Source organism: Lontra canadensis, unplaced genomic scaffold (genome assembly GCF_010015895.1).
Source record: "Lontra canadensis isolate GAN:19392208 unplaced genomic scaffold, GSC_riverotter_1.0 scaffold33, whole genome shotgun sequence".
NCBI classification, from domain to species: Eukaryota; Metazoa; Chordata; class Mammalia; order Carnivora; family Mustelidae; genus Lontra; species Lontra canadensis.
Genome location: NW_022631027.1, coordinates 167,343 through 182,165, shown reverse-complemented (window position 1 = coordinate 182,165; position 14,823 = coordinate 167,343). Strand labels below are relative to the sequence as shown.

Genomic DNA, 14,823 nt, shown 5'->3' with positions numbered 1-14,823 from the left:
GGCGCACTCTGCTGCTGGCTTCCCTGGGAGCTTTGCGGCACTCAGGCACGCCCAGTCTTCTGTGACCCCGGGGTCCTGAGACCACACTGTCCTAGCGAGGGTTCTGCCCCAACTTAGCCACCAGACCAATGTCCCTCACCAGAGCAGACTTCTAGAAGTTCTGATTTGGGGTTCTGATGCTTTATCACTTTCCAGTAGCCGGCTGACAGAGGCTCCCTTCCCCTGTGGTCTGTCTTCCCATATATCACCTCAGATTCACTTCTTTGCACCTCCTACCTTGCAGAAAGTGGTAGCTTTTCTGTTCATAGAGTTGCAGCTATTTTCTTCAGTCTCTGGTTGAGTTCACAGATGTTCAGAATGATTTGATAGCTATCTAGCTGAATTCCTGGGACCGGACGAAATTAAGGTGTCCTACTCCTCCATCTTGGAAGCTGCCAAAAGCCTATTTACCATTTTTAACCACTTTTTAACTGGAAGGACTATTTTTTCAGTAGAAAACAGACTTTGTAACACTTATCAAAGGAATACTAAAGTGCTCGATAAATGCCATAGAGTATCATGTACTTACTCTAATAGGACACGCTAGCTTCCAAACCTCTAACCACTGCCAAAATAAGAATGACCACATTTTATCCTTGTGATTTCCCAGGAAACTAATGGAGTCTGCTAGTACTTTGGTTCCCAGGTTTTGCCTTAAAAATTTGAATTTGTCTCCGGCCTTTAGTGATTAGAGAGTAATAAAACATTGGCATTACTGGAGAGAATGCTGAGTCACTCTTATCAGTCCTGTAAACCCATGTGAGAAGTCTGAAAATAGAAGACACATTTTCATTTACTATTGTTAAAGCCACTTCTTAAGGCTTCTCGATAGAAATTGATTAGACTATTTCTATTAAAAAGGCATGTAAAATCAACCTACAAAAAGTGTGTTTCTATTCACTAATAATGAGCTATCTGAAAGAGAAAATTAAGAAAACAATCCCACATAATAATTGCATCAAAAAGAATAAAATCTCTAGGAATAAATTGACTGGGGAGGTGAATGACATCTATACTGAAAGCTTTAAGACACTGATGAAAGAAATTGAAGAAAACACCCATAAAATGGAAAGATATTCCATGTTCATGGATTAGAAGAATTAATATTGTTAAAATGTCAGTACTACCCAAATGTGTCTATTTACAGATTCAGTGCAAACTCTAGCAAAATTCTAATAACATCTTTCACAGAAATAGAACAAATAGTCCTAAAACATATATGGAACCACAGGTGAACTCGAAATGCCAAAGCAATCTCAAGAAAGAAGAACAAAGCTGGAGGGAGGCATCACACTCCTGATTTCAAAGTATATTACAAAGTATATTCAAAGTATATACAAAGTATATTCAAAGTATATTACAAAGCTATATATAGTAATCAAAACAGTATGGTATTTGCACTAAAAACAGACATATAGGGACACCTGGGTGGCTCAGTTGGTTAAGTGACTGCCTTCGGCTTAGGTCATGATCCTGGTGTCCCAGGATTGAGTCCCGCATGGGCTCCCAGCTTCGTGGGGAGTCTGCTTCTCCCTCTGACTTCTCCCCTCTCATTCTTTCTCTCTCTATCTATCTCTCTGAAATAAGTAAATAAAATCTTAAAAAAAAAAAAAAAAGACACATAGGTCAATGGAACAGAATAGAAAGCCCAGAAATAAATCCATCCATATGCAGTCAATTAATCTATGACAAAGGAGCCAAGAATATAGAACACATTCAATATTCATCCAGGTTGCCTCAATCAGGTTTCACTTTCTGATATACCATAATTAGCTTAACCATTGGATTTATTTATTCATAGATTGTTTATCCATTTACCATTTTTAACTTTTTTTTTTTTTTTTTACTGGAAGGACTATATATTTTAGTAGAAAACAGAGACTTTATAGCTCTTAACAAAGAAATACTAAAGTGCTCAATGTACATTATAGAGCATCATGGACTTTATTAGGACTCTGTAGTTTCCAAACTTCTAACTACTGCCAAAAGTTATTAAGGGGGTAGATCTTAGAAGTTCTCATCATAATATATAAAAAGAATTGTAACCATTTGTAGTGATAAAATGTTAACTAGACCTTGTGGTAAGCATTTCACAATAAATACATATTTGAATGAATGTGTTTTATAGCTGAAATTAATATGTTACATATCACTTGTATCTGAGCTGAAAATAAAGGCACCAGAAGTGAGGCTGCTCTTTCTTCTTCTCACTGAGATGTTTATTTTCTATTGTGATGTGATGACTTAACTGAGATAATGAAACACATTGTGGGAGAAACCATTTTTACTTTTCAAAATTTTCCAAATTATTTCAAGTTAAAATGAATGAAAATATCTTTATCAGATTTTTATTTGTAATTTTTTTCTTGTATAGCTTCATGCCAACATAATTTTTTTTCTTTTCTTTTTCATTTTATATCTTTTCAGTGTTCCAGAATTCATTGTTTATGCACCACACCCAGTGCTCCATGCAGTACTTGCCCTCCACAATACCCATTACCAGGCTCACCCAACACCCCCTCCCACCCCTCCAAAACCCTCAGTTTGTTTCTCAGAATCCACAGTTCTCTTATGGTTTGTCTCCTCCTCCAATTTCCCCCAACTCACTTCTCCTTTCCATCTCCCAGTGTCCTCTGTGTTATTCCTTATGCTCCATAAGTAAGTGAAACCATATGATAATTGACTCTCTCTGCTTGACTAATTTCACTCAGCACAATCTCTTCCAGTCCCATCCATGTTGACTGATAAAAAAGTTGGGTATTCATCCTTTCTGATGGAGGCATAATACTCCATAGTGTATATGGACCATATCTTCCCTATCCATTTGTCCGTTGAAGGGCATCTTGGTTCTTTCCAGTTTGGCGACTGTGGCCATTGCTACTATGAACATAATTTTTTAACGGAAATTATACTTTGATGTACTTTTTGTCTTTCAGCCTGTAAGTTCTTTGAAATGTTGCTATTTGGCAAGGACAGCCATGTCCTGCCATTTGATTTAAATTTTGAATGTTAAATTTGAGAGTTAAAAAGAATTCCTTAGGGCACCTGGATGGCTCAGTGGGTTAAGCCGCTGCCTTCTGCTCAGTCTCCACATAGTGCAAGAAATTTCCTTTTTCTCTCCATTATTGCCAACACCTGTTGTTTCTTGTGTTGTTAACTTTAGTCATTCTGACAGGTAAGTGCTTTTCCTCTATGGTCAGGAACAACTCAGGGATGTCTATTCTCACCATTTTTATTTGATATAGTATAGAAATCCCAGCCACAGCAATCAGACAACAAAAAGAAATAAAAAGTTTCCAAATTATTGACATCTGTCATCCCCTATTCTCCTGGTCTTTAGCATGTCAGTTTTTTTTTAATATTCCTTTACTATTATTTTAATGTTTAAGAAGGAACCACAGCCTTTCTCTCCTCCCAAAAGTTGGCAGTGCTTTTTTTCTTTTATGGTTTGTCATTCAAGTGTGCGTCTTTTAAAACTATAATGTAGACTTGTTTTGTTACTATGTCTTTCAGTCTACAAGCTCTCTTTCCATTCACCCTTTCTCCCTCACAATTTAGCTGTTAAAGATCTCCAGTCATGTGACCTGGGTAGTCACATAGAGAGACCTGACCATATTGAGTTTTGTTTGTTTGTTTGTTTGTTTGTTTGTTTTTGGTAAGACTATAGTTGATACTGTATTCTTTCATCAGGAAGCATATAATGTCTAGTTATTTATTTTTTTATGATGTTAATAACAGTTGATAACTGCCCAGATGTATTAGATTTAGGTGATTGATTTTTGTTGGTTGCATACATTCCCTCTAAATCTACTTTTTCATTAGTAGCAGCACAGTATATATGGGGAAAGTAGAATAAATGCTTGATTCCTCACCTTTCTTTACCAGTTTTCAAAACAAGGAGTTGACTTTCTTTCATTCTCTATACATGGGCAGTTCTTTAATTGTTGAATCATTACAAACTCATGAATTTAAACATATTTGATATGTTTCAATCCATTGCAATTCATATCTTTACTGAAATTCATATTGTTCCATCCATGAAGATGCTCACTGGGATCCTCTTCAAGCCCCCTTGGTTCTTTTAACATAACTCCAGAGTTTAAATCTTTTGTAGTCTTTTTGCTTTCTAGAATGACAAGGTGTTTCAGGCTTATCTAGAGGATGGACAGGAATTAATAATTTATCCATGAGGATGCTCTCAACCAGTGGTTGTAAACCAGTACCCAGGGACCAAAAGTCAAAAAAAAGACTTTTCTTTTTTTTTTTTTTCCCTGAAAGAAACAAGTCAGTCACTCAACAATGACAACAACAAAATAACTTTTTCAGCACTTACTATGTGCCAGGCATTGTATTAGTTGCTGGAAATATTATAGTTCATAAGACCTAAAACTGCCTTCAAGGAGTTTACAGTTTGATGAGGAAAATAATATAAGCCATAACACAATATTAAGTGACCTTTTAGGACTCTAAGATGGTGTGAGTTCCTAGAAGAGACCTAACCCATGGTTTGGGGATCAAAGAAGCAAAATATCACTCAGTTTTCTTGGTTTGTCTTTTCCCCCCCTTATATTCATTTTTCTTTCTTCAATTCTACATATGAGTGAAATCATATGGTATTTCTTTCTCTGGTCATCTTATTTCACTTAGCATATTACTTTCTAGCTCCATCCATGTCATTGCAAATGGCAAGATTTCCTTTATGGCTGAGCATTATTCCTATATATATATAGGAATAATGCTATATATATATATACAGTATATATACCATATATATATATATATATATATATATATATATATATATATATATACCACATCTTCTTTATCCATTCATTAGTCAATGACTATTTGGGTTTCTTCCATAATTTGACTGTAGAGAACAAACTGTTGTTTACTGGAGGGGAGGTGGGCAAGAGGATGGGTTAAATAGGTGATAGTATTAAGGAGGACACTTGTGATGAGCACTGGATCTTGTATGTAAGTGATGAATCACTAAATTCTATACCTAAAACTAATATTGCATTGTATGTGAACTAGCTGCTATTTAAATGAAAACTTGGAAAAAATATTATTCAATTTTCTATTTAAAACATAAGTTTTTAGTTGAAGAAAGATGAGGGAAGATTATTTAGGCAGAGAAGGCATAGGTGAACCTGATTTTTTCTTTAATTAGAAAAGCAATCAACAAGTCTGTGTTAAAAATATTCTGTTGCTGGGGCGCCTGGGTGGCTCAGTGGGTTAAAGCCTCTGCCTTCAGCTCAGGTCATGTTCTCAGGGTCTTGGGATCAAGTCCCACATCAGGGCTCTCTGCTCAGCAGGGAGCCTGCTTCTTCCTATCTCTGCCTGCTTCTCTGCCTACTTGTGATCCCTGTCTGTCAAATAAATAAATAAAATCTTTAAAAAAAAATATTCTGTTGCCAAACTTAAATCTGATGCTGTGACCAGTTTTTCTGTTATCACTGTCTTCTCTCTTGCCAGAAATGTCCCTAAATAATATTTTTCTCCATAGAATACAAATTTTAAATCAGAGTCAAGGCCTATCTCTCCTAATCTGGACTGGATGAGTTAGTATCACTTTCTTTTGATTTGTTTTTCTTTCCAGTATGAGTATTCCAGAATCAACCTTGCAGTTCCATGTAACTTGTGGGCATTTTTACTGCCATAATATTTACTTCTTCACTGAGCTACCTTTTCTAGCTCACATTCATATTTACTTACAATTTTTACCTTTTAACATGCTGATTCTTGGAGCACCTGGCTGGCTCAGTAAGTTAAGTATCTAACTTTGGCTCAGGTCATGATCTCAGGGTTCTGGGATGGAGCCGCGCTGTGGGCTCCTGCTCAGTGGAGAGTCTGTTTCTCCCTCTGCCCCTGCTCCTTCTCTCTCTCTCTCTCAAATAAATAAAATACTAAAAAAAGATTCTGATTCTTGTACTTGTCTTACCTTCTGTTCCTTTGCTCAAGTCAGCAGAAAATACTAAAATAGGTTTATCTGTGATAAAATCAATAGAAATAAAACTGCACTTATTAGCTTATTCTCATTATTGAAACTGATTATGATAAATCACATTCTAATTTATTATTTCAGCAAGAACATTGATTGATCTAACCATTTTAGAGCAACATTCTAGAACTTTCCCCAGCACAAGTTTTATTTAACACTACAGCTCCATCCTATTTTTGAGCCAATTATTTTAGACTGCCAAAATATAATTTCCAAAAAGATAAAATTGTGATTTTCAGGCAAATATAAATATAAAGTAAATATGGGTGAAAAAATTTTTTGAATTCATTAATTAATGATGAAATCGGTAGGATGTTAAGATGAGTTTGAGTAGCATTTGAAGAGCTAAGTATTGACTATTAAATATGGGGATGTTAAAATAAGATAACTAAATTAGATACAAAACTGACTAATATCCTGTATATTAACCCATAACCTTTATGGTTATTTTTTTCACCAGATGGAAGTTATTTGTATTTCTGCCTAACAAAAATGTACAAGTTAACATTGGGTTCGTAAACAGTAAATCTAACAAATTATATTCCCCTAATCCTTGGGTGGCCATATGTCCCATAGGTCATTGGAAGGACCTATTATGAAACTTTTTGCCTTTTTTCCATGTTGTATTTGGTTTTGGAATAAGACTTTGGTACTCTTAGACCGGATTGAAGAATTTTCTTTGGGTCCAAAAATTGTGAATACCTGTTGGAGTAAATTCTGTTTTAGTACATTTTGTCAGTTTTGTATTCCACAGTTAAACAACTGCCTAATAATTCACCTTTTATACTGAGTTTTTGAGCAGTATAAAGTACTTTAACTGGGGATGAGAGAATGGCAAAGGAAATTTTCATATGTTTAACAGACATATAGTAATGGCTATTGAGTAAATTCTCTATGTTTTTATCTTCCCTAGGGTTTTCCAGGAGATATTGGGATTCCTGGACAAAATGGCCCTGAAGGATCAAAGGTAAAAGAAAATCGAGAAAGAAAGAAAGAAAGAAAAAGAAAGGAAGGAAGGAAGGAAGGAAGGAAGGAAAAAAGTATTATATTTAGAGTTTTCTAATCTCATGTTTCAATGAATGGTTGAAGAAAAAAGACTTTAGGAATATCAGAAGATGTCTGGATATTTTTGAGCTGTCTCAGGTGCATTTAATAAATTGTAGAGCTTATTTCAAGATAATCAGGAAGTTGCTTGCATGTTTAGTTGTTCTTTCAGCACCCTTTGTTTAGTTAAAGTATCTTCTCCAACGTCTTGAGTTCAGGTCATTGAAAATGATTTTCTTTGTTTGGTATAGACATAGATAAGGGGGATAATATTTTCAAAAAAACATAAATCACTGAAGAAGGAATCCTTGGAAGAGGTGAAAAAAAACGAAAAGGCCATAACCTATGATATATGGATGAGAGTTTTCTGGCTACTGAAACCCTTTGGGTCCATAAAAAAATCCTCTGATTAAAATACAAGAAAGTCTGCAGTGTCCTGGAATTTATACATAGCACAAAATACCTGAAGAACCCTAAGCATTTTTAACTTCCTTTACTGTTGTTGTGTATATATTACTAGGAATTAGCAAAATTTCTTTCTTTTTAAATTTTATTTATACAAGTATAATTATGACATACCCTGTTAATTTCCTGTGTACATCATAATGATTTGACAACTTAATATATTATGAAATGATTGCCACAATAAGTGTAGTTACTATCTGTCACCATATAGAGTTACTGAAATATTGACTTTATTCTGTACATGATCTCTCCATAACTTACTATTTTCTAACTAGAAGTTTGTAACTAACTCTTAAGTCCTTCATCTATTTTGTCTCCCTGCCCTGACCTCTGTCCTCTATGGTAATCAACTGTTTCCTGCATCTATGAGTCTGTTTCTGTTTTATTTTATTTGTTCATTTTTGTTTTCCAGATTCTATGGTAAATGAAATTATATGACATTTGTCTTTGTCTGACTTATTTCATTTAGTATAATACCCTCTAGGTCCATCTGTTTTGTCACAAATGGCAAGATTTCATACTTTTTTTGTGGAAGAGTGATATTTTGTTGTATATTTCTAGCTCATCTTTTTTATCCACTCATCTATCAATGGATACTTAGGTTACTTCCATATTTGGCTATTCAGATAATGCTGCAATGAACATAGGGATGTATATATCTCTGAATTGGTGTTTTCATTTTGTTTAGATAAATACCCAGAAGTGGAATTTTTGGATCACATGATTGTTCTATTTTAATTTTTTTTAGGAACTTCTATACTATTTTCTATAGTGACTGTACCAGTTTACATACTTATCAACAATGTACGAGAATCCCTTTTCTCTAATCATTGCTGACACTTACTTTTTGTCTTTTTGATAATAGCCAATCTGGGAGGTGTGAGTTGATATCTCATTATGGTTTTGACTTGTATTTTCCTGGTAATTAGTGATGTTGCACATTTTATCATATGCTTGTTGACACCTGTAGGTCTTCTTTGGGAACTTATCTATTCAAGTTCTCTGCCCATTTTTTAACCAGGTTTTTAATTTGCTATTTATTTATTTATTTATTTATTTATTTATTTAAATATTTAATTTATTTATTTGAGAGAGAGTGAGAGAGAGAGCCTGAGAGGGGAGAGGGTCAGAGAGAGAAGCAGACTCCCTGCTGAGCAGGGAGCTGAATGAGGAACTCGATCCCAGGACTCCAAGATCATGACATGATCATGACCTGATGTTGCTTAACTGACTGAGCCACCCAGGTGCCCCTATTTATTTGCTTTTGATATTAAATTGTGTAGGGGCACCTGGATGGCTGAGTCAGTTAAACATCTGCCTTCAGATCGGGTCATGACCTCAGGGTCCCAGGGTCCTGGGATGGAGCCCAGTGATGGACTCCCTGCTCAGTGAGAATTTCCTTCTCCCTCTCCCTCTGTCCCTCCCCTGGCATGCACTCTCACTTTCTCTCTCTCTCTCTCTCTCAAATAAATAAATAGAATCTTTAAAAAATTGTGTAAGTTCTTTATCAGATATATGATTTGCAAGTATTTTCTCTCATTCAGTAGGTTGCTTTTTGTTGTTAATGTTTTCTTTACTGTGCAAAACCATTTTAGTTTGATGTAATTCAATTTTTTATTTTAGCTTTTGTTGCCTTGCCAAAAACATATTGCTAAGACTGATGTCAAAAAGCGTACTGCCTACGTTTTCTCTTTCATTCGTACTTTATTTGGGCTCTCCTTTTTCTTAATGAGTGTCACTAGAGGTTTGTCAATATTTTCAAATCTTTTCAAAGAACCAGCTTTTAGTTTCATTGATTTTTTTAATTGTCTTTTTTTAGTCTCTATTTCATTTCTTTCCACTCTGATCTTTATTATTTCTTCTCTTAACTTTGGGCTTTTTCTGCTTATTTTCTATTTCCATTAAGTGTAGAAATAGATCATTTATTTGGGATTTTTCCTGTTTCTTGAGGTAGGCCTGTATTGCTGTGGACTTCCCTCTCAGAACTGCTTTTGTGCCATAGATTTTTGGAAAGTCATGTTTCTATTTTCATTTGTCTCGAGGTATTTTTTAATTTCCTCTTTGATTTCCTTGTTGACCCATTGGTTGTCTAGTAGTGTGCTGCTTAGTTTCTGTGTGCTTGTGTTTTTTCTAATTTTTTTCTTGTAATTGATTTCTAGTTTCATGCTGTGGTCAGAAAAGAGGTTTGACATAATTCAATCATCTTGAATTTATTGAAACTTATTTTGTTGCCTTATAAGTTACCTGTAATAGAGAATAGCCCACATGCACTTGAAAAGAATGTGTATTCCACAGTTTTTAGATGAAATATTCCATATGGATATCTATTAAGTCTATTTGGTCTAATGTGTCATTTAAGTCCAGTGTTTCTTTATTAATTTCTGTCTGGATAATCTATCCATTGATGTAAGTGGGATATTAAAGTCTCCTGCTATTATTACTTTACTGTTGATATTTCCACTTTTGTCTGTTAACATTTGCTTCCACGATTTAGGTGCTTTCTAGATGTTGGGTGCATAAATATTTATCAATGTTATGTCCTCTTCTTGGATTTATTCCTTTATCACTATGTAATGCCATTCTTTTATTGTTCTTACAGTCTTTGTTTTAAAATCCATTTTGTCATTTATAGGTATTACTACTCCACCTTTTTTTTTCATTTGCATTTGTGTGGAATATCTCTTTCCAAGTTTTTACTTTCAGTCTATATATATCTGTAGACCTGAAGTGAGTCTCTTGTTGGCAACATTTGGATGAGTCTTGTTTTTCTTATCTATTCAGTCACCCTATAGCTTTTGATTGGAATGTTTAGTCCATTTACATTTAAAGGAATTATTGATAGGTATGTACTTATTGCCATTTTGTTCATTGTTTTCTGGTCTTTTTTTTAGTTCTTCTCTGTTCCTTTCTTCTTTGGTCTCTTCTCTTTGTGTTTTGATGTTTTACTTTAGTATTATGTTTGGATTCTGTTCTCTTGATTTTTTTGTATATATTTTGTAGGATTTTGGTTTTTGATTACTGTGAAGTTTGCATGTATTGACCTTATATATAGCAGTCTGTTTTAAGCTGATCATTGCTTAAGTTCAAATGCATTCTAATAATACTACATCTCTTCTGTCCACCAGTGTTATATTTTTTGATATCATATTTTACATCTTTTTATTTTGTATACCCCTTAACCACTTACTGTATTTTTAGTTGATTTTACTATTTTTTGTCTTTAAAGGTTTCATGCTAACTTTTCATGTGGCTGATTTACTCCTTTATCGCATATATTTGCCTTTACCAGTGGGATTTTTTTCTTTCATATATTTTCTTATTTCTAAATAGGAACTTTCCTTTTTCAAGACTTTTTAACATTTCTTGTAAGGCCAGGTTAGTGCTGATGAACTTCTTTTGTTTCCTTGTCTAGGAAACTCTTCATCTGTCCTCCAATTCTGAGTGATAACTTTACTGGGTAGAATATTCTCAGTTGTAAATTTTCCCCTTTCGGGACTTTCAATATATCCTGCTACTCCTTTCAGACCGCCAGAGTTTGTGCTGAAAAATTAGCTTGACAGTCTTAAAGCGTTTCCCTTGTTTGTGATTATTTATTTTTTATCTTGCTACCTTTATTTATTTATTTATTTATTTAGACAGAGGGAATGTGTGTGAGCTGGGGGTAGTAGGGGCAGAGGGAGGGGAAGAGAGAGAAATACAGGGCTTGATCTCACGACTCTGAGACTATGACCTGAGCTGAAGTCAAGAGTTGAATGCTTAACCAATTAAGCCACCCAGGTGCCCTCTCTTACTGCCTATAAGATTCTATCTTTAACTTTTGCCATTTTGATTATAATATTTTTAATTAAAATATGTTTAGATATCTTTGGGTTCATTTTGTTGAGGACTCTTACTGCTTTCTGGACTTGGATGTCTGTTTCCCTATGTTAAGGAAGTTTTCAGTCATTATTTCTTCAAATAAGTTTTCTGTCCCTTTCTCTTTCTCTTCTCCTAATGTGAATATTAGTATGCTTGATGTTGTCTCATGGGTCCCTTGTTCTCATTTCTAAAAGATTTTTTCTCTTTTTGCTGTTCTGATTGGGCATTTCCACTATTTTTTTTCATTCAGTTTATTGATTCATTCTTCTGTATCAACTAATTTGCTATTGATTCTCCTCAGTATATTTTTATTTCAGTTATTGCATTCTTCAGCGCTGATTTGTTCTTTCTTATGTTTTTAATCTCTGTTGAAGTTTTCACTGTGTTTCTCAACTTTTCCAAGATTGATGAGTATCTTTATGACTATTACTTTGAACTCTTTATCAGATAAATTACTTATCTTCATTTCATTAGGGCTTATTTCCTAGTTTTTGACCTTGTTCTTTTGTTTGGGACATACTCCTCTGTTTCCTCTTTTTTTTTTTTTTTTTTTTTAACTTTCTGTATTTGTTTCCCTAAATTAGGTAGAACAGCTGCATCTCTAGGTCTTGAAGGAGTGACCTTGTGTAGAAAAATCCCCTTTATACACTAGATGTGCTTGGCAGTTTTGGCAAGCATGGGTTAGGAGGGTCTTTGGAGTTGTTGCACTGTGGTCATCTTAACAGGACACTAGAGCTTGAGTGGCCAGAGGCCAGGAGGGTTTCTGGGAATCTTGTGCAGGAGGCTGCTTTGTTTGGACAGATGGAGTAGGCACAGGCTAGTGGGGGAGGCCCAGGATGTGCTGTGCCAGTACCACGTTGGTGGGGTGGTATCTGGTGCAGGTTATACAGTCCCATAGCATGCCATGCTGGGGCTGACTTGATAGGATGGCTGGAGCTAATGTAGGCACAGGCTAGGGGTTCCCAGGCACATTACCAAGGTCCCTTTGGTGGGATGGCAGGATCAGACAAAGGCTGCGGAATTCCAAAGCATACCATGCCAAGACTGTAGTAATAGCACAGCTGGAACTGTGTCACAGGTATGGGGGCCTTCAGCATGCTGTGCAGTACCACCTTTTAAGGACAGCTGGAGCTGGTATGGGCCCCAAAACCAGGGTGAACTGGGATGGCCTCACCAGATCAGCTAGCGTACCTGTACCCTATTCTTTTCTGCACCATCAAGATGGAAGGATAATGTAAAAAATGGTGCTCACCAGCTCTTTTGATTTTGGTGAGAGTTCAACAGTTTTCTGCCCATTTGACAGTCATTATAGGGTTACTAAATGGATTTCCTTTACTTACAGTCTAGTTTCCCTTTAAACCACTGCTCTTTCTCTTTGCCTCATTGTGGCAAATCTGCATGTGAGTGGTATCTCTCCCTACTACAGGTTACCACATTGAGAGTGGCATTCCCATTGTTACCTTGCCTTTATCTGTCCTGCCCTTCTGTGTGTGGTCCTTTATCTTTTGTTGTATAGAAGGCTGTTTAATGAGCCTTCAGTTCTTCTCCAGAATTATTCTATATGTAGTTGTAAATTTGGTGTGTCCATGGGAGGAAGTGACTTCAGGGTCTTTTTATGCCATCATCTTGGATTATCTCTCCATAACAAAAATTTAAATATCCAGGTTTACCATGCAGACTCACGTAGAATGAACATTGTAAACAATGTATTGTTAATAAAGACATGAAAAGATGAAAAAGCCTGAAGTTTAGAGAATGGACATGTTATGAAGTACAGTATTGCTGCTGTGGAAGGTGAGTGTGAGTATAGAGAAACTGAGAGAAGATGAAGCTGAAAAGAGTATTAATAACTATTTGTTAGTGTGCTATAGTGTTAAGTACTATAACACTACAGTAAATGTCTTACGCACATCTCACTTAATCTTCACAATAGCATTATGAGGTATTATCCTCACTTTAGATGGTTAAATTTTTGTCTCACCATCGTATAACTATCAAGTGACTTAGCCAGAATTCTAACCCAGATATGATTTCAAAGTCTGAGTTCTTAACCACTTAGCTCTGGGATGAAACCATGGAAAACATTCACTACGATGCTAAAGTGTTTCCACTTTATCCAAGGGCATCATGAAATAATCGAAGATATTTAAATAGTAAAGTGTCCTAGGTGATTTACATTTTAAAAATAATACCTTTCAGCTCGGAGGATGGTTCAAATCAGAGGGAAACTTAAGGCAAGGAGATAAACTAGAAAAAGAAAAGAATTATAAAGATCTGAAATAGAACATTCAGGCAGCAAATATTTATTGACTACCTTTTGTATGACAGCCATTGTACTAGATGCTCGACCATCTACAAAGATGAAAATTGTTGAACCCTACTTTCAAAAAAACTTATAATCTAGAGAAAGATATGCAAGGAAACCTTTATAATGACCATATGAGTAATATACAATATGTAATACTGTGCAAGTAATGGGATAGGGAATTCAGATTATGCTTTGCAGAGAAGGTAGCCCATGAGCTGACATGACACATGCGTAGGACTTTGCATACAGACAAGGGAGATTTATGGAATTCAGGAAAAGGAAACTTATGAGAGGATGGAATACAGTATGTGGAACATACACTGAAAGTTATTCATTGTTTATATGATATTCAAACTTAACTGGGCATCCTGTATTTTATCTGATAACCCTATTGGCCACCTACAAACTTTCCATGTATACAACAGTGTTTTCTCCCTTCTTTTCTGTCTCCATAGAAGAAATACTCCTCTTCTTCCTCAGTACTCAAGTTCCACACATGTTTTGCATCAAAACTTCTCCTTTAACTTCTGAATAACCTCGTGGCATAAATTATCACCTTTATACTGATCTCTCCCTTGAATCAAAATTTCCCCTTAAAACCATTCTCACTGTTAATGCTGTAGTTTAGGCCATTTTTATTTTTCACCAGCATTAATAGTAATTCTTCATTTGTTCTTCTAGCCTCTAGTCTGGTATTTCTTCAAATCTGCTTCCAAGCTGCTGATGGAATAACATTTGTAAAGTACAGCTCTTATTGTGTCACTCTTATCCTTCTATCCTTCAGTGATCTCCACAACTTCCAGGTTAAGGCTTTTATTTTTTTTACTTTTTACACAAGCTCTTTATGACCTACCCTCTCTCTTTAACTTTATTATCTATAGTCGCATCTCCCAGCACTCTTCCAAAAGCACTACTCCAGCTGTTTAGAGTACCAAACCATGCCATTCTTGTTCAAATCTCAAAGCTTCCAGTGTGCTGTCCTTTTTGTCTGGTTATCTCTCTCCCTTCTTGTGCCCTGCTTCATCTAGCTAACACTTACACATCACATACTACATTGTCCAGGAAACTTTCCCTGTATCTTACAAGTCTGATCAAGATATCCTTT

At 35.4% G+C, this 14,823-nt stretch overlaps 1 protein-coding gene across 1 annotated transcript in view; it reads left to right on the top strand.

Moving 5' to 3' along the window:
• The window catches only part of LOC116873440 (collagen alpha-1(XXIV) chain-like), a gene marked incomplete at its 3' end in the record, with an annotated part of 316,096 nt that overhangs the window by 140,946 nt on the left and 160,327 nt on the right, over nucleotides 1–14,823 (top strand). The window contains exon 21 of the mRNA XM_032867266.1: nucleotides 6,957–7,010. Within this exon, the coding sequence (XP_032723157.1) occupies nucleotides 6,957–7,010 (54 nt within the window). The remainder of the gene's footprint in view (nucleotides 1–6,956; nucleotides 7,011–14,823) is intronic.